The sequence below is a fragment of the Salvelinus namaycush genome, chromosome 17 (assembly GCF_016432855.1).
Source record: "Salvelinus namaycush isolate Seneca chromosome 17, SaNama_1.0, whole genome shotgun sequence".
In the NCBI taxonomy this organism is placed as follows: Eukaryota; Metazoa; Chordata; class Actinopteri; order Salmoniformes; family Salmonidae; genus Salvelinus; species Salvelinus namaycush.
Window position 1 is genome coordinate 36,502,648 of NC_052323.1, and position 19,270 is coordinate 36,521,917.

A 19,270-nucleotide genomic window follows, 5' to 3' on the forward strand; every position below is an offset into this window, starting at 1 on the left:
AAAAGGGGCCACCGTTAACCTCCCCTCCTCTAAGTTCCCCCCCCAATGATTCCTCCCCCCCTTTTAGGGCCCACCCATAAACCTCCCTCTTCCTATCCCTGAATCCCCTTCCCCCCTTAGGACCCCCACCGAACCACCCCCTACCTAAGTCCATGTCCACCCTTTCCACCAATTAGGGCCCCCCAAACCGTAAAAAAAAACCTCCCCCTCCCCTAGCCCCAATGGTCCCCCACCCCCTTCCCCTCCCCCCCCTTAGGAACCACCGTAAAAACCTTCCTCCCTAGTCCCATGCAACTCCCCCCCTTAGGCCAACCCCTTAAAAAAACCGCCCCTTCCCCCCCCCCTATCCCCCCCCCCCCAATGGAAATCCCCCTCCCGCCCTTAAGGGCCACCCAACCGTACAAAACCTCCCCCTCTCTAGTCCCATGAATCCTCCCCGTTTTTTTTTTAGGGGCACCGTTAAAAACCCTTTCCCCCCTCCCCAAGTCATGGAATCCCCCCACTTTTAAGGGGCCCCAAACCGTACCTCCTTCTCTAGTCAATATTCTTCCCCGTTTTAGGACCACCGTAACCCTCCTAACCTATTCCCCATTGGGGGCCCCCGCCCCCCCCTTAGGACAACCCGTAAACCTTCCCCCTCCCTAAGTTACCCCCCCCATGGTCCCCCTCCACCCCTTTTAGAAAGGAACCCACCCGTAAAAAACTCCTCCCTAGTTCCCCATGGATCTCCTCCCCCCCCCCTTTAAAAGGACCCACCCGTAAAAAACCTTCCCCCCCCCTAGTCCCCCCCCCCAAATAAATTTTCTCCCCCCCTTTTTTAGGTGGGTCCCACCAACCAATTACCTCCCCCCCCTCTCTAGTCCCAATGTTTCCCCTTCCCCCCCTTAGGTAAACCCAACCGTAACTTCCTCCCTTAGTCATGGGGGCCCCCCCCCTCCCCCCCCCCTTAAAGAAAAAAACCAACCGTCCCCCTCCCTCCCTAAGTCAAAATGAAAATCTCCCCCCCTTTAGGTCCCACACCGTAACCTCCGACCCTAGTCCAATTGAAACTCCCCCCCCCTTCCCCCCTTAGGGAAACCAACCCCGTTACCCCTCCTCCCCCCAAGTTTCCCCCCCCATGGGGTCCACCCCTCCCCTCCCACCCCCCTTTAAGGTTTTTGTTTTGCCAACCCAGTAAAACCTTGCCCTCCCTAGTCCATGATTCCCCTCCCCCCTCCCCCCCCCCTTTAGGAACCCAACCGTACCTCCCTCCCCAAGTCCATGGGGTCCACTTTTCCCCCTCCCCCCCTTTAGTTTTTTCCACCGTACCCTCCCTCCCAAGTCCCCATGGGTTTCCACCCCCTCCCCCTCCCCCTTAGGTTTTTCAAAACCGTAAACCCCTTCCCTTCCCGAGTCCGATCTCCCCCCTTAGGGCCCAACCCCCGTACCTCCCTCCCCCTAGTCCCCAATGAACTCCCCCCCTCCCCCCCCCCCCTTAGGAAACCCACCGTAACCTCCCCCCCCCTAGTCCCCCCCCCCATGAATCCCTTTACCCCCCCCTTAGGGGGCCCCTATTTTTGTTTACCCTCCCTCTCTAGTCCCCCCCCCCATGATTCCCCTCCCCCCCTCCCCCCCAATAGGGCCACACCATACCCTCCTCCCCTAGTCATGAATCTTCATCTCCCCCTTAGGGCCACCCGTACCTCCCTTACCCCTAGGCCATGAAATCTTCCCCCCCTTTTAAGGGGGCCCACCATCACTTTTTCCCTCTTCCTTGTCAGTCCATGATTCTTTCCTCCCCTAGGACCAACCACCGTACCGCCCTCCCCTAGTCCCATGGCCCCCACCCCTCCCCCCCCCCTTTAAGAACCAACCGTAAACCCTCCTCCCCTAGGTCCCCCCCCCACCCCCCATATCTCCCCCCCCCTTTTAAGGGGCCCACCGTAAACCTCCTCCCCTAGTACCAGAACCCTCCCCTTCCCCCTTTATTTGAACCCCACCCCGTACCTCCCCTCCCAAGGTCCCCCATGGTCCCCTTCCCCTCCCCCCCATTAAGGTTTTCAACCCGTAAAACCTCCTTTTCCCTAAGTCCCCCCCCCCAAATGATCTCCCCCCTCCCCCCCTTTAGCCCCACCCGGACCTCCCCTCCCCCCCCCAAGTCCCCCCCCCCCCCCCAAATGGGTCCCCCCCCCCCCCAATCCCCTCCCCCCCTTTAGGTTGTTCACGTAAAAAACCTCCCTCCCCCAAAGTCAGGTTCTTTCCCCCCCCTCCCCCCCCTTTAGTTTTTTGTTTTTTTCACCGTAACCTCCCTCCCTAAGTTCCCCATGATCTCCCCCCTAAAGGAAACCAAAATCGTAACCTCCCCCTTCCCCTCCTATACCCCCCCCCATGCCCACAAACTCCCCCCCTTTAGGGCCCCAACCCCGTTCCCTCCCCTCCCCTAGTCCCCCCCCCCCCCCCAATGGGCCACCCTCCCCCCCTTAGGAAAAAACCCCAAAAACCGGTTACCCCTCCCCCCTCCCCCCTCAGTCCAATGAACTTCCCCCTCCCCCTTAAGGACCACCGTAAAAAAACCTCCCCCATAGTCCCCAATGGTCTCCCCCTTAGGGCAACCGTACCTCCCCCTCCCCCATCCCAAATGAAAAAATCCTTCCCCCCCCACTTTTAGGGAACAAAAAAAAACCAACCCGGTAACCTACTCCCTAGTGTCCACATGATCTCCCCCCCTTAGGGGGCCCCACCATAACCTCCCTCCTCCTAAGTCCCATGGGGATTTGCTCCCCCCTTTAAGGCAACCCAAAACCCGTAACCCTCCCCCTCCCACTAAGTCATGGCCCCCCCCCCTCCCCCCCTTTAAGGAACCCAACCCGTTAAAAAAAAACCTCCCTCCCTAGGTCCCCCCCAAATGAATTTCCTCCCCCCCCTTAGGGGGCCCCCCACCGTTACCTTCCTTCCCCTGTCATGAAAACTCCCCCCCCTTCCCCCTTATGAACCCACCCGTAAAAACCTTTCCTCCCAAAGTCCATTGGTCCCTCCCCTTCTCCCCTTAGGTTTTTCCCACCGTACCCTCGTCCCCGCCTAGTTTCCCAAAAATGATTTCTCCCCCTCCCCCCTTAAAAGGAACCCACCCGTACCTCCTCCCCCCAAAAGTCATGTTCCCTGTCCCTCCCCCCCCCCCTTTAAGTTCCCAACCCCGTATTACCTTCCCTCCCAAGTCCCCCCCCATGGTTTCCCCCCCTCCCCCCCTCCCCCCCTTAAGTTTTTTTTTTTGTTTTTTCACCGTTTACCCTCCTCCCCCTAGTCCCCCCCCGTGAAAATCTCCCTCCCTTCCCCCCACCCCTTTATGGCCCACCGTTAACCTTCCCTCCCCCTAGTCCCCCCAATGAAACTCCCTTCCCCCCCCTTTATGACCCACCGTAAAACCTCCTCCCCTAAGTCCATGGAATTCCCATCACCCCCCTTTGTTTTGCCCAACCCCTTAAACCCTCCCTCTCCTAAGTTCCACCACCCCCCCCCCCCCCTGGATCTTCACCCCCTCCCCCCCCCCCATAGGGGCCACCAAATAAACCCTTCCTCCCCCTAGTCCAATGATCCCCTTTTTTCCCAATGCTCCCCCTTAGGGCCCCCCCGTAACCTCCCCCTCCCTATCCATGATTTGTCTTCATCCTCCCCCCGCCTTAGGTACCACCCGTACAACCTCCTCCCCCTAAAAGTCCCCATGATCCCTTCCCCTTGGAAAAACCACCCAACCGTAACTCCTCCCCTCCCCTAGTCCCCCCCCCCCCCCCCCCCCCCCCCCCCACCCCTGGTCCCCACCCTTTTTCCCCTTTAGGGGCCCAACCCGTAAACCCTCCCTTCCTCTAAGTCCACCATTGGAAAAAAAATCTTTCCCCCCCCTTAGGGCCCACACCGTAAAAAAAAAAAAAAAAAACCTCCCCCCCTAGTCCCCCCAAATGAATCCCCTCCCCCCTCCCCCCCCTTAGGTTTTTTTTCCAAAACCGTAACCCCTCCCCCTCCCCTAAGTCCCCACCCCCCCCATGATCCCTTCCCCCCTTCGTGTTTTTTCACCCCCGTAACCCCTCCTCTCTTAAAGTCCCCCCATGGGGTCCCCCCCCCCCCCCCCCCCCCCTCCCCTTTTAGGGCCCAAACCCGGACCTCCCCTCCCCCTAGTCCCCCCCCCCCCCCCCCACTGCTTTCTCCCCCTCCCCCTTTAATGCACAACCCGTTAAAACCTCCCTCCCTAGTCATGATCCCTCCCCCCCCTTTAAGGGCCACCCGTACCCTCCTTCCCCCTAGTCCATGGAATCTCCCCCCCCTTAGGCCACCCGTAAAAAAAAAAAACACCCGTTCTCCCCCTAAAGTCCCCCATGGTCCCCACTCCCCCCCCCCTTTTTATGAACACCCCAACCGTAACCCTCCCCTCTCTAGTCCCCCCCCAATGTCCTCCCCCTTAAGGACCCACCATAAAACCCTTTCCTCCCCTAGTCCAATGGGTTCCTTTCCCCCCCCTCCCCCCTTCCCCTTTAAGGAAAACCCCCACCCGTTACTAACCTCCCTCCCTACCCAAAATGGTACCCCCCCCCCCCCCCCCCCCCTCCCCCCTTTTAAGGCCCCCCGTTACCTCCTACCCCTAGTCCCAAATGATCCTTTCCCCCCTTAAGGGGGGCCCCCCACCAATAACCTTCCCCCTCCCCTAGTCCTGATCCCCTCCCCTTCCCCCTTTTAGGGCCACCTAACAACCTCCCCTTCCCCTAGTTTCCCCCCCCCCACCATGGGGGGTCCCCCCCTCCCCCCCTCCCCGTTAAAAAGGACCAACCGTACTCCTCTTTCTAAGTCCCCCCCCCAAATGGAAAAAAAAATGTCCCCCTCCCACCCCTTTTAGGTCCCTGTAAACCCTCCTCCCTAGTCCATGAAATCCTCCCTTAAAAAGGGCCCACCGTAAAACCTCCCCTCCCCTTAGTCCCCATGGATCCCTCCCCCCCCTTTAGGGCCAACCCCCGTAAACCTCCCTCCTCTAGGTCCTCCCCCCCCCCCCCCATAAAGAATTCTTCCCCCTCCCCCCTTAGACCACCGTACCTCCCCTCCCCAGTTTCATGGATCCTTTCCCCCCTCCCCCCTTAGGAAAAAACCACCGTAACCTCCCCTCCCTAAATTCCCCCCCCCCCCCCCCCCAATGGATTCCTTCCCCCTCCCCCTTAGGAACCCCAAACCCGAACCCTCCCTTTCCCTTAAAAGTTCCCCAAAAATGAATTTCCCTCCCCCCCTTTTTAGGGCCCCAACCCCTTAACTTTCTCCCTTCTCCTAAGTTCATGGTTCCCCCCCCCCCCCCCTCCCCCTTTTAGGGGCCCAACCCGTAAAAAAAAAACCTCATCCCTAGTCCCCCCCCCCCCCCCCCTGCTCCCCCCCCTTTTGTGGGCCACCGTAAAACCCTCCCTCCTTTAGTCCCCCCCCCCCATGATCCCCCCCTCCCCCCTTAAGGGCCACCGTAAAACCCTCCCTCCCTAATTCCCATGATATTCCCCCTTTCCCCCCTTAGGAAACCACCTTTTTTACCTTTCCCTCCCTAAGTCATGAATCTCCCCCGCCTTCCCCCCTTTAGGGCACCCAAACCCGTACCCCTCCTCCCCCTAGTCCCATTGATCACTCCCCCCCCCCTTAGGGGCCACCGTTAACCCTCCTCCCCCTAGTCCCATGAGTCCCTCCCCTCCCCCCCATTAGGGGCCCCAACCTAAAACCCTTCCCCCCAGTCCATGATTCTCATCTCCCCCCTTAAGGGCCCAAAAACCCCCGAACCTTCCTCCCTAGTCCCCATATCTTCCATCCTCCCCCTTTAGGCCCAACCATAACCTCCCTCCCCCTATCCCCAAATGAATCTCCCCCCTTAAGGAAACCCAACCGTAAATTCCCTTCTCCCCTAATTCAAGGTCCCCCTCCCCTTAATGGCCCCGTGTACTCCTCTTCTAGTTTCCATATCTCCCCCCTAGGGCCACCGTAAACCTTCCCTCCCCTAGTCCCCCCCCCCATGATCTCCCCCCAACCCCCTTAGGTTTCACAGTACAACCTTCCTCCCTAGTCCATGTATCTCCCCCCCTTAAGGTTTTTTTTTTCACCGAAACCCCCCTCCCTCCTCCTAGTCCCCATGGTCCCTCCCCTTAGGGGCCCACGAAACCTCCTCCCTAGTTTCAAACTGATCTTCCCCCCCTCCCCCTTAAAAAGGACCCACCGTAACCTCCTTCCCCTAGTCCATGATCCTCCCCTTAGGGCACCTTACCTTCCCTCCCCCTCTTATTCCCCCCCCATGATCCTCCCCCTCCCCCCATAGGTGGCCCCACCAATAACCTCCCTCCTAGTCCCCCCCCATGAATCTTCATCTTCCCCCTTAGGGCCACCGTACTCCTCCCCTTGCCCCCCCATGATCTCATCTCCCCCCCTTAGGACCAACCCCGTTTAACCTCCCTCTACTAGTCAATGAAATCCCCTCCCATGGGCCCCAACCATAAACCTTTCCTCCCCCCTAGTCATTGTTCCCCCTCCCATCCCCCTTATGCCAAAACCGTAAACCTCCTTCTCCTTTAGTCCCCCCAGAAATCTCCCCCTTAGGACCACGTAACCACCTCCCCCTAGTCCCCCAAAATGGTTCCCCTCCCACCATAGGGGCCACGTACCCTGTCCCTCCCTAGTCCCATGGTTCCTCCCCCCCCGCCCCCCTTAGGACCAAACCGTACCTCCTCCCTAGTCATAATCTCCCCCCCTTTAGGGCCCCACCGTAAACCCTCCTCCTTCTATCCCCCCCCCATGATTCTCGATTCTCCCCCCTTAGGCCCCATAACCTCCCCTCTCTTAGTCAAATGCAATCTCCCCCCCTTTAAATAAACCAAACCCCGTAAAAACCCTCCCTCCCTATTCCCCATGATCTCCCCATTTAGGGCCAACCGTACCCGCCCTCCCCTAGTCCCCATGAAAATTCCCCCTCCCCCTTAGGACAAAACCGACCCCCGTCCTCCCAAGTTCATGGTCCCCCCCTTCCCCATCCCGCTTAGGGCCCACAGTAAACCCTCCTCTCTAGTCCCACATGATCCTCCCCGTTTAAGGCCACCGTACCTCCCTCCTTAAGTCCATTGGATCCTCCCACGTTAGGGCCCACCCGTACCTCCTCTCCTAGTGCCCCCCCATGATCCCTCCCCCGTTTAGGAAAAAACCACCGTAAACTCCTAACCCTAGGTTGTTCCCCCATGGGCCCCCCCTCCCCCCCTTAGGAAAGACCAACCCGTAACCTCCCTCCCAGTCCCCCCCCTGATCCTCCCCCTTAGAACCCCATACCTCCTCCTAGTCAATGATCTCCCCCACCTTAGGTCCCCAACCTCCTCTCTAAGTCCCCCCCCATGATTCCCTCCCCCTTAGGAAAAAACCACCGTCTTCCCCCACTCCCTAATCCAATGGCCCCCCCTCCCCCTTAGGAAACCCCCCGTAACCTCCCCTCCTAGTCAATGATTTCTCCCCCCCTTTAGGGCCCCCACCGTAAAAACCTCCCTTAAAACTCCTCCCTAGTTACCCCCCCCCCAGAAACTCCCTCCCCTTGGAACCACCGTCTCCTCCCAAAGTCTGTCCCTCCCCTCCCCCTTAAGGTTTTTTTTCCCGTAAAAACCTCCTTCCCTAGTCCCCCCATGAAATCTCCCCTCCCCCCTTAGGACCCAACCGTCACCTCCCCCTCCCAAGTTCCCCATGTCCCCCCCTCCCCTCCCCCCCCTTATTCACCGTACCTCCCTCCCCCAAGTTCATGGTCCCCCCTTTCCCCCCCTCCCCCCTTTGGTTTTTTTTTTTTTTCACCGTACCTCCCCTCCCGAAGTCAATGAGTTCCTTCCCCTTTTAGGGCCCACCGTAAAACCTCCCTCCCCTATCAATAACCTCCCCTTCCCCCCTTTAAGGAAAAAACCACCGTACCCTCCCCTCCCAAGTCCCCCCCCATGAATGTCTCCCCCTTAAATGCCACCTACCTCCCCCTTCTTCTAGTCATGTCCCCCTCCACCCCATAGGGCCACATAAACCTCCTCCCTAATCATGATCCTTTTCATCCGCCCCCCTTAGGGCCCCACCGTAACCCTCTCCATCCCTAGTCCCCCCCCCCCATGAATCTTCCCCCTTAGGGGCCCACCATACACCCTCCCTTCCCTCTAGTCCCAATGAACTCTCCCTTAGGACCACCGTAACCTCCTCTCCCCCCCCTCCCTAGGCAAATGCCCCCGCCTCCCCTTTAAGGGACCAAAAACACCGTAACCTCCTCCCTAGGTCCTGGATCTTCCCCCCTAGGGCCCACCGTACCTCCCCCCTAGTCCCCAATGAAACTCCCCTTCCCCCTTAATTGACCCCCCGTAACCTCCCCCCTCCCCAGTACCCCCCCCCCGCCCATGGTCCTCCCCTCCCATTAGGTTTTAACCGTAACACTCCCCTCCCTATCATGATCCTTCCCCCTCCCCCCTTTTAGGAACCACCGTACTCCTCCCAAGTCCCCATGTCCTTGTCCCCTCCACCTTAAGGTTTTTTTTTTTTTTCACCGAAAAACCCTTCATTCCCAAGTCCCCCCCCCAATGTCTTCCCCCTCCCCCCTTAGTTTTCCACCGTACCTCCCCCTCCCTAAGTCACATGCAAATCCTCCCCCCCCCCTGTAGGAACCATCCGTAAACCCGTCCCTTCTTCTAGTCCCCCATTGCCCCCCCCTCCCCCTTTAGGAACCACCGTAAAACTCCTCCCTAGTCCCCCATGGCCACCCTTCCCCCCTTAGGAACCCCCCAACCCGGTACCTCCCCTCCTAAGTCAATGAAAAAAACTTCCCCCTTCCCCCTTAGGACCCACCCGTAAACCCTCCCCTCCCTAGTCAATGGTCCCTCCCCCCTTAGAACCCCCACCGTACCTCCCTCCCTAGTCCCCCCCCCCCCATGATCTCACCCTCCTTTAGGAACCCAACCGTACCCTACTTCGCCTAAGCTGAAAAAAATCTTTCCCCCCTTAGGGCCAACCATACCTCCCTTCTCTAAAGTTCCCCATGATCCCTCCCCCCTTTAAGAAACCACCGTACCTCCTCCCTCGTCAGCCCCCCCTCCCCCCCCTTAAGGAACCACCGTAAAACCTCCCCCCCCTAGTCCCAGGAATCTCACCCCCTTAGGGCCACCCGTTAAACCTCCCTCCCCTAAGTCATGAAACTCCCCCTCCCCCCTTAAGACAAAAAAACAAACCGTTAAACCCTTCCTCCCCAAGTTCATGGGTCTCCCCCTCCCCTTTAGGTTTTTCACCCGTACCTCCCCGTCGCTAGTTCATGATTCCCTCCCCCCTCCCCCTTAGGACAACCAAAACCGGTTACTCCCTCCCAAGGGTCCCCCCCATGTTTTTCTCCCTACCCTTAGGTTCCCCGTACTCCTCCCAGTCCCCCCTGGTACTCCCCTCCCCCTTAGTTGTTTTTTTTTTTTCCATGGTTTTTTTTCAACCCGTAAACCTCCCTCCCCCTAGTTCCCCCCCCCCCCCGTGTCTCTCCCTCCCCTTTAGGGCCACCCGTAAAACACTCCCTCCCTAGTCAATGAACTCCCCCCTCCCCCCTTAGGAAAAAAAACAATCTAGGAGGCTATACCTCTCTACCCGTCTCTCTATAACTCTCTACCTGTCTCTCTATACCTCTCTACTGTCTCTCTCTCTATACCTCTCTCCCGGTCTCTCTATACCTCTCTACCTGTCTCTATACCTCTCTACCTGTCTGTCTCTCTATACCTCTCTACCTGTCTGTCTCTCTATACCTCTCTCCCTGTCTGTCTCTCTATACCTCTATACCTGTCTCTCTATACCTCTCTACCTGTCTCTCTATACCTTCTACCTGTCTGTCTCTCTATAACTCTCGACCGGTCTCTATATACCTCTCTACCTGTCTGTCTCTCTATACCTCTCTACTTGTCTGTCTCTCTATACCTCTCTACCTGTCTGTCTCTCTATACCTCTCTACCTGTCTGTCTCTCTATACCTCTCTACCTGTCTGTCTCTCTATACCTCTTACCTGTCTGTTCTCTATACCTCTCTACCTGTCTGTCTCTCTATAACCTCTCTACCTGTCTGTCTCTCTATAACTCTCGACCGGTCTCTCTATACCTATCTTACCTGTCTGTCTCTCTATACCTCTCTACCTGTCTGTCTCTCTATACCTCTCTACCTGTCTGTCTCTCTATACCTCTCTACCTGTCTGTCTCTCTATACCTCTCTACCTGTCTGTCTCTCTATACCTCTCTACCTGACTCTCTATAACTCTCTCCCTGTCTCTCTATAACTCTCTACCTGTCTCTCTATAACTCTCTACCTGTCTCTCTATACCTCTCTACCTGTCTGTCTCTCTATACCTCTCTACCTGTCTGTCTCTCTATACTCTCTCCCTGTCTCTCTATACCTCTCTACCTGTCTGTCTCTCTATACCTCTCTCCCTGTCTCTCTATACCTCTCTACCTGTCTGTCTCTCTATACCTCTCTACCTGTCTGTCTCTCTATACCTCTCTCCCTGTCTCGCTATACCTCTATACCTGTCTGTCTCTCTATACCTCTATACCTGTCTCTCTATACCTCTCTCCCTGTCTGTCTCTCTATACCTCTCTACCTGTCTGTCTCTCTATACCTCTCTACCTGTCTGTCTCTCTATACCTCTCTCCCTGTCTCTCTATACCTCTCTACCTGTCTGTCTCTCTATACCTCTCTACCTGTCTGTCTCTCTATACTTCTCTCCCTGTCTCGCTATACCTCTATACCTGTCTGTCTCTCTATACCTCTCTCCCTGTCTGTCTCTCTATACCTCTCTACCTGTCTGTCTCTCTATACCTCTCTACCTGTCTGTCTCTCTATACCTGTCTGTCTCTCTATACCTCTCTACCTGTCTGTCTCTCTATACCTCTCTACCTGTCTATCTCTCTATACCTCTCTACCTGTCTGTCTCTCTATAACTCTCGACCGGTCTCTCTATACCTCTCTACCTGTCTGTCTCTCTATACCTCTCTACCTGTCTGTCTCTCTATACCTCTCTACCTGTCTGTCTCTCTATACCTCTCTACCTGTCTGTCTCTCTATACCTCTCTACCTGTCTGTCTCTCTATACCTCTATACCTGACTCTCTATAACTCTCTCCCTGTCTCTCTATAACTCTCTACCTGTCTCTCTATAACTCTCTACCTGTCTCTCTATACCTCTCTACCTGTCTGTCTCTCTATACCTCTCTACCTGTCTGTCTCTCTATACCTCTCTCCCTGTCTCTCTATACCTCTCTACCTGTCTGTCTCTCTATACCTCTCTCCCTGTCTCTCTATACCTCTCTACCTGTCTGTCTCTCTATACCTCTCTACCTGTCTGTCTCTCTATACCTCTCTCCCTGTCTCTCTATACCTCTCTACCTGTCTGTCTCTCTATACCTCTCTCCCTGTCTCTCTATACCTCTCTCCCTGTCTGTCTCTCTATACCTCTCTACCTGTCTGTCTCTCTATACCTCTCTACCTGTCTGTCTCTCTATACATCTATACCTGTCTCTCTATACCTCTCTCCCTGTCTGTCTCTCTATACCTCTCTCCCTGTCTCTCTATACCGCTCGACCTGTCTCTATACCTCTCTACCTGTCTGTCTCTCTATACCTCTCTACCTGTCTCTATACCTCTCTACCTGTCTGTCTCTCTATAACTATCTACCTGTCTGTCTCTCTATACCTCTCTACCTGTCTGTCTCTCTATACCTCTCTACCTGTCTGTCTCTCTATACCTCTCTACCTGACTCTCTATAACTCTCTCCCTGTCTGTCTCTCTATACCTCTCTACCTGTCTGTCTCTCTATACCTATCTACCTGTCTGTCTCTCTATACCTCTACCTGACTCTCTATAACTCTCTCCCTGTCTCTCTATAACTCTCTACCTGTCTCTCTATAACTCTCTACCTGTCTCTCTATACCTCTCTACCTGTCTGTCTCTCTATACCTCTCTACCTGTCTGTCTCTCTATACCTCTCTCCCTGTCTCTCTATACCTCTCTACCTGTCTGTCTCTCTATACCTCTCTCCCTGTCTCTCTATACCTCTCTACCTGTCTGTCTCTCTATACCTCTCTACCTGTCTGTCTCTCTATACCTCTCTCCCTGTCTCGCTATACCTCTATACCTGTCTGTCTCTCTATACCTCTATACCTGTCTCTCTATACCTCTCTCCCTGTCTGTCTCTCTATACCTCTCTACCTGTCTGTCTCTCTATACCTCTCTACCTGTCTGTCTCTCTATACCTCTATACCTGTCTCTCTATACCTCTCTCCCTGTCTGTCTCTCTATACCTCTCTACCTGTCTCTCTATACCGCTCGACCTGTCTCTATACCTCTCTACCTGTCTGTCTCTCTATACCTCTCTCCCTGTCTCTCTATACCTCTCTACCTGTCTCTATACCTCTCTACCTGTCTGTCTCTCTATAACTCTCTACCTGTCTCTCTATACCTCTCTACCTGTCTGTCTCTCTATACCTCTCTACCCGTCTCTCTATAACTCTCTACCTGTCTCTCTATACCTCTCTACCTGTCTCTCTCTCTATACCTCTCTCCCGGTCTCTCTATACCTCTCTACCTGTCTCTATACCTCTCTACCTGTCTGTCTCTCTATACCTCTCTACCTGTCTGTCTCTCTATACCTCTCTCCCTGTCTGTCTCTCTATACCTCTATACCTGTCTCTCTATACCTCTCTACCTGTCTCTCTATACCTCTCTACCTGTCTGTCTCTCTATACCTCTCTCCCTGTCTCTCTATACCGCTCGACCTGTCTCTATACCTCTCTACCTGTCTGTCTCTCTATACCTCTCTACCTGTCTCTATACCTCTCTACCTGTCTGTCTCTCTATAACTATCTACCTGTCTGTCTCTCTATACCTCTCTACCTGTCTGTCTCTCTATACCTCTCTACCTGTCTGTCTCTCTATACCTCTCTACCTGACTCTCTATAACTCTCTCCCTGTCTGTCTCTCTATACCTCTCTACCTGTCTGTCTCTCTATACCTATCTACCTGTCTGTCTCTCTATACCTCTACCTGACTCTCTATAACTCTCTCCCTGTCTCTCTATAACTCTCTACCTGTCTCTCTATAACTCTCTACCTGTCTCTCTATACCTCTCTACCTGTCTGTCTCTCTATACCTCTCTACCTGTCTGTCTCTCTATACCTCTCTCCCTGTCTCTCTATACCTCTCTACCTGTCTGTCTCTCTATACCTCTCTCCCTGTCTCTCTATACCTCTCTACCTGTCTGTCTCTCTATACCTCTCTACCTGTCTGTCTCTCTATACCTCTCTCCCTGTCTCGCTATACCTCTATACCTGTCTGTCTCTCTATACCTCTATACCTGTCTCTCTATACCTCTCTCCCTGTCTGTCTCTCTATACCTCTCTACCTGTCTGTCTCTCTATACCTCTCTACCTGTCTGTCTCTCTATACCTCTATACCTGTCTCTCTATACCTCTCTCCCTGTCTGTCTCTCTATACCTCTCTACCTGTCTCTCTATACCGCTCGACCTGTCTCTATACCTCTCTACCTGTCTGTCTCTCTATACCTCTCTCCCTGTCTCTCTATACCTCTCTACCTGTCTCTATACCTCTCTACCTGTCTGTCTCTCTATAACTCTCTACCTGTCTCTCTATACCTCTCTACCTGTCTGTCTCTCTATACCTCTCTACCCGTCTCTCTATAACTCTCTACCTGTCTCTCTATACCTCTCTACCTGTCTCTCTCTCTATACCTCTCTCCCGGTCTCTCTATACCTCTCTACCTGTCTCTATACCTCTCTACCTGTCTGTCTCTCTATACCTCTCTACCTGTCTGTCTCTCTATACCTCTCTCCCTGTCTGTCTCTCTATACCTCTATACCTGTCTCTCTATACCTCTCTACCTGTCTCTCTATACCTCTCTACCTGTCTGTCTCTCTATAACTCTCGACCGGTCTCTCTATACCTCTCTACCTGTCTGTCTCTCTATACCTCTCTACTTGTCTGTCTCTCTATACCTCTCTACCTGTCTGTCTCTCTATACCTCTCTACCTGTCTGTCTCTCTATACCTCTCTACCTGTCTGTCTCTCTATACCTCTCTACCTGTCTGTCTCTCTATACCTCTCTACCTGTCTGTCTCTCTATACCTCTCTACCTGTCTGTCTCTCTATAACTCTCGACCGGTCTCTCTATACCTCTCTACCTGTCTGTCTCTCTATACCTCTCTACCTGTCTGTCTCTCTATACCTCTCTACCTGTCTGTCTCTCTATACCTCTCTACCTGTCTGTCTCTCTATACCTCTCTACCTGTCTGTCTCTCTATACCTCTCTACCTGACTCTCTATAACTCTCTCCCTGTCTCTCTATAACTCTCTACCTGTCTCTCTATAACTCTCTACCTGTCTCTCTATACCTCTCTACCTGTCTGTCTCTCTATACCTCTCTACCTGTCTGTCTCTCTATACCTCTCTCCCTGTCTCTCTATACCTCTCTACCTGTCTGTCTCTCTATACCTCTCTCCCTGTCTCTCTATACCTCTCTACCTGTCTGTCTCTCTATACCTCTCTACCTGTCTGTCTCTCTATACCTCTCTCCCTGTCTCGCTATACCTCTATACCTGTCTGTCTCTCTATACCTCTATACCTGTCTCTCTATACCTCTCTCCCTGTCTGTCTCTCTATACCTCTCTACCTGTCTGTCTCTCTATGCCTCTCTACCTGTCTGTCTCTCTATACCTCTCTCCCTGTCTCTCTATACCTCTCTACCTGTCTGTCTCTCTATACTTCTCTCCCTGTCTCGCTATACCTCTATACCTGTCTGTCTCTCTATACCTCTCTACTTGTCTGTCTCTCTATACCTCTCTACCTGTCTGTCTCTCTATACCTCTCTACCTGTCTGTCTCTCTATACCTGTCTGTCTCTCTATACCTCTCTACCTGTCTGTCTCTCTATACCTCTCTACCTGTCTGTCTCTCTATACCTCTCTACCTGTCTGTCTCTCTATACCTCTCTACCTGTCTGTCTCTCTATAGCTCTCTACCTGACTCTCTATAACTCTCTCCCTGTCTCTCTATAACTCTCTACCTGTCTCTCTATAACTCTCTACCTGTCTCTCTATACCTCTCTACCTGTCTGTCTCTCTATAACTCTCGACCGGTCTCTCTATACCTCTCTACCTGTCTGTCTCTCTATACCTCTCTACCTGTCTGTCTCTCTATACCTCTCTACCTGTCTGTCTCTCTATACCTCTCTACCTGTCTGTCTCTCTATAGCTCTCTACCTGACTCTCTATAACTCTCTCCCTGTCTCTCTATAACTCTCTACCTGTCTCTCTATAACTCTCTACCTGTCTCTCTATACCTCTCTACCTGTCTGTCTCTCTATACCTCTCTACCTGTCTGTCTCTCTATACCTCTCTCCCTGTCTCTCTATACCTCTCTACCTGTCTGTCTCTCTATACCTCTCTCCCTGTCTCTCTATACCTCTCTACCTGTCTGTCTCTCTATACCTCTCTACCTGTCTGTCTCTCTATACCTCTCTCCCTGTCTCGCTATACCTCTATACCTGTCTGTCTCTCTATACCTCTATACCTGTCTCTCTATACCTCTCTCCCTGTCTGTCTCTCTATACCTCTCTACCTGTCTGTCTCTCTATACCTCTCTACCTGTCTGTCTCTCTATACCTCTCTCCCTGTCTCTATACCTCTCTACCTGTCTGTCTCTCTATACCTCTCTACCTGTCTGTCTCTCTATACCTCTCTCCCTGTCTCGCTATACCTCTATACCTGTCTGTCTCTCTATACCTCTATACCTGTCTCTCTATACCTCTCTCCCTGTCTGTCTCTCTATACCTCTCTCCCTGTCTCTCTATACCTCTCTACCTGTCTGTCTCTCTATACCTCTATACATGTCTCTCTATACCTCTCTCCCTGTCTGTCTCTCTATACCTCTCTCCCTGTCTCTCTATACCGCTCGACCTGTCTCTATACCTCTCTACCTGTCTGTCTCTCTATACCTCTCTACCTGTCTCTATACCTCTCTACCTGTCTGTCTCTCTATAACTCTCTACCTGTCTGTCTCTCTATACCTCTCTACCTGTCTGTCTCTCTATACCTCTCTACCTGTCTGTCTCTCTATACCTCTCTACCTGACTCTCTATAACTCTCTCCCTGTCTCTCTATAACTCTCTACCTGTCTCTCTATAACTCTCTACCTGTCTCTCTATACCTCTCTACCTGTCTGTCTCTCTATACCTCTCTACCTGTCTGTCTCTCTATACCTCTCTCCCTGTCTCTCTATACCTCTCTACCTGTCTGTCTCTCTATACCTCTCTACCTGTCTGTCTCTCTATACCTCTCTCCCTGTCTCGCTATACCTCTATACCTGTCTGTCTCTCTATACCTGTCTCTCTATACCTCTCTCCCTGTCTGTCTCTCTATACCTCTCTACCTGTCTGTCTCTCTATACCTCTCTACCTGTCTGTCTCTCTATACCTCTATACCTGTCTCTCTATACCTCTCTCCCTGTCTGTCTCTCTATACCTCTCTCCCTGTCTCTCTATACCGCTCGACCTGTCTCTATACCTCTCTACCTGTCTGTCTCTCTATACCTCTCTCCCTGTCTCTCTATACCTCTCTACCTGTCTCTATACCTCTCTACCTGTCTGTCTCTCTATAACTCTCTACCTGTCTGTCTCTCTATACCTCTCTACCTGTCTGTCTCTCTATACCTCTCTACCCGTCTCTCTATAACTCTCTACCTGTCTCTCTATACCTCTCTACCTGTCTCTCTCTCTATACCTCTCTCCCGGTCTCTCTATACCTCTCTACCTGTCTCTATACCTCTCTACCTGTCTGTCTCTCTATACCTCTCTCCCTGTCTCTCTATAACTCTCTACCTGTCTCTCTATACCTCTCTACCTGTCTCTCTCTCTATACCTGTCTCCCTGTCTCTCTATACCTCTCTACCTATCTCTATACCTCTCTACATGTCTGTCTCTCTATACCTCTCTCCCTGTCTCTCTATACCTCTCTACCTGTCTGTCTCTCTATACCTCTCTCCAACTGTCTCTCTATAACTCTCTCCCTGTCTCTCTATACCTCTCTACCTGTCTCTATACCTCTCTACCTGTCTGTCTCTCTATACCTCTCTCCCTGTCTCTCTATACCTCTCTACCTGTCTGTCTCTCTATACCTCTCTCCAATTGTTCTCTATAACTCTCTACCTGTCTCTCTCACTCCACCCTGACAGTTTCAGGTACTAACTCTTCTACTCCCTCCCTCTCTCCCTCCCTCTCTCCCTCTTCTCCCGCCAGTCTCATCTCAGGCCATCTGCCTTCAAGCCTGTCACACCTAATAACTTCAGTTCCATGCAGAACCTCTACCCTGCCAAGATGGAGGACTCAGACCAGGGCCTGTCCAACGGGCTCCACCGGGCCTACGCACACACACCTAGAGCTGTCTCCACCTCCTCTTCCTCCTCCTCACCCTCCCGCCACGGAGGACCCACCTCCAGCGGAACCAAGGTGCCCCAACACACGCCCCCGTTTTAGTCTGGTGATTTCTGTCCTGAAACATGTGCAGTGTTTGTGTTAATTATCAATACATTAGGATGATTAGGAAACTAGTTCATATTAATTATCAATACATTAGGATGATTAGGAAACTAGTTCATATTAATTATCAATACATTAGGATGATTAGGAAACTAGTTCATATTAATTATCAATACATTAGGATGATTAGGAAACTAGTTCATATTAATTATCAATACATTAGGATGATTAGGAAACTAGTTCATATTAATTATCAATACATTAGGATGATTAGGAAACTAGTTCATATTAATTATCAATACATTAGGATGATTAGGAAACTAGTTCATATTAATTATCAATACATTAGGATGATTAGGAAACTAGTTCATATTAATTATCAATACATTAGGATGATTAGGAAACTAGTTCATATTAATTATCAATACATTAGGATGATTAGGAAACTAGTTCATATTAATTATCAATACATTAGGATGATTAGGAAACTAGTTCATATTAATGGTACATTTGTATGGTGATGATGATGATGATGATGATGATGATGATTAGATAACAGTGGATGTTGTGATATAGGCGGTAGCGTCAGGGCGTGGTCTGAGTCAGGAGGATGACAACCTGTCAGACTCTGGTCATAACTCCATGAACAGTCTTCCTCCATACAGACCTCCCTTCAGACCACAGCTGGCTCACATCAGGTCAACTCCTGTTTCTCTCTGTCTGTCTGTCTGTCTCTGTGTCGGTCTGTCTCTGTGTCTGTCTGTCTCTGTGTCTGTCTGTCTCTGTGTCTGTCTGTCTCTGTGTCTGTCTGTCTCTGTGTCTGTCTGTCTCTGTGTCTGTCTGTCTCTGTGTCTGTGTCTGTCTGTCTCTGTGTCTGTCTGTGTGTCTGTCTGTCTCTGTCTGTCTGTCTCTGTGTCTGTCTGTCTCTGTCTGTCTGTCTCTGTGTCTGTCTGTCTCTGTGTCTGTCTGTCTCTGTGTCTGTCTCTGTGTCTGTCTGTCTCTTTGTCTGTCTCTGTGTCTGTCTCTTTGTCTGTCTCTGTGTCTGTCTGTCTCTTTGTCTGTCTGTCTCTGTGTCTGTCTCTCTCTCTGTCTGTCTCTGTGTCTGTCTGTCTCTGTGTCTGTCTGTCTCTGTGTCTGTCTGTCTCTTTGTCTGTCTCTCTCTTTGTCTGTCTCTCTCTGTGTCTGTCTCTCTCTGTGTCTGTCTCTCTCTGTGTCTGTCTGTCTCTGTGTCTGTCTCTCTCTTTGTCTGTCTGTCTCTGTGTCTGTCTCTGTGTCTGTCTGTCTCTGTGTCTGTCTCTGTGTCTGTCTGTCTCTGTGTCTGTCTCTGTGTATGTCTGTCTCTGTGTCTGTCTGTCTCTGTGTCTGTCTGTCTGTCTCTGTGTCTGTCTCTGTCTCTTTGTCTGTCTCTTTGTCTGTCTCTGTGTCTGTCTGTCTCTTTGTATGTCTGTCTCTGTGTCTGTCTCTCTCCCTGTATGTCTCTGTGTCTGTCTGTCTCTGTGTCTGTCTGTCTCTTTGTCTGTCTCTCTCTTTGTCTGTCTCTCTCTGTGTCTGTCTCTCTCTGTGTCTGTCTCTGTGTCAGTCTGTCTCTGTGTCTGTCTCATTATGTGTCTGTCTGTCTCTGTGTCTGTCTATGTGTCTGTCTGTCTCAGTGTCTGTCTCTGTGTGTGTATGTCTGTCTATGTGTTTGTCTGTCTCTGTGTATGTCTCTCTCTGTGTCTGACTCA

General features: G+C 52.2%; 1 protein-coding gene across 1 annotated transcript in view; it reads left to right on the plus strand.

Moving 5' to 3' along the window:
* n4bp3 (NEDD4 binding protein 3) overlaps positions 1–19,270 on the plus strand; it is a 53,158-nt gene that overhangs the window by 21,033 nt on the left and 12,855 nt on the right. Inside the window, exons 3-4 of the mRNA XM_039012005.1 lie at positions 17,307–17,516; positions 18,123–18,244. Of these exons, the coding sequence (XP_038867933.1) occupies positions 17,307–17,516; positions 18,123–18,244 (332 nt within the window). The remainder of the gene's footprint in view (positions 1–17,306; positions 17,517–18,122; positions 18,245–19,270) is intronic.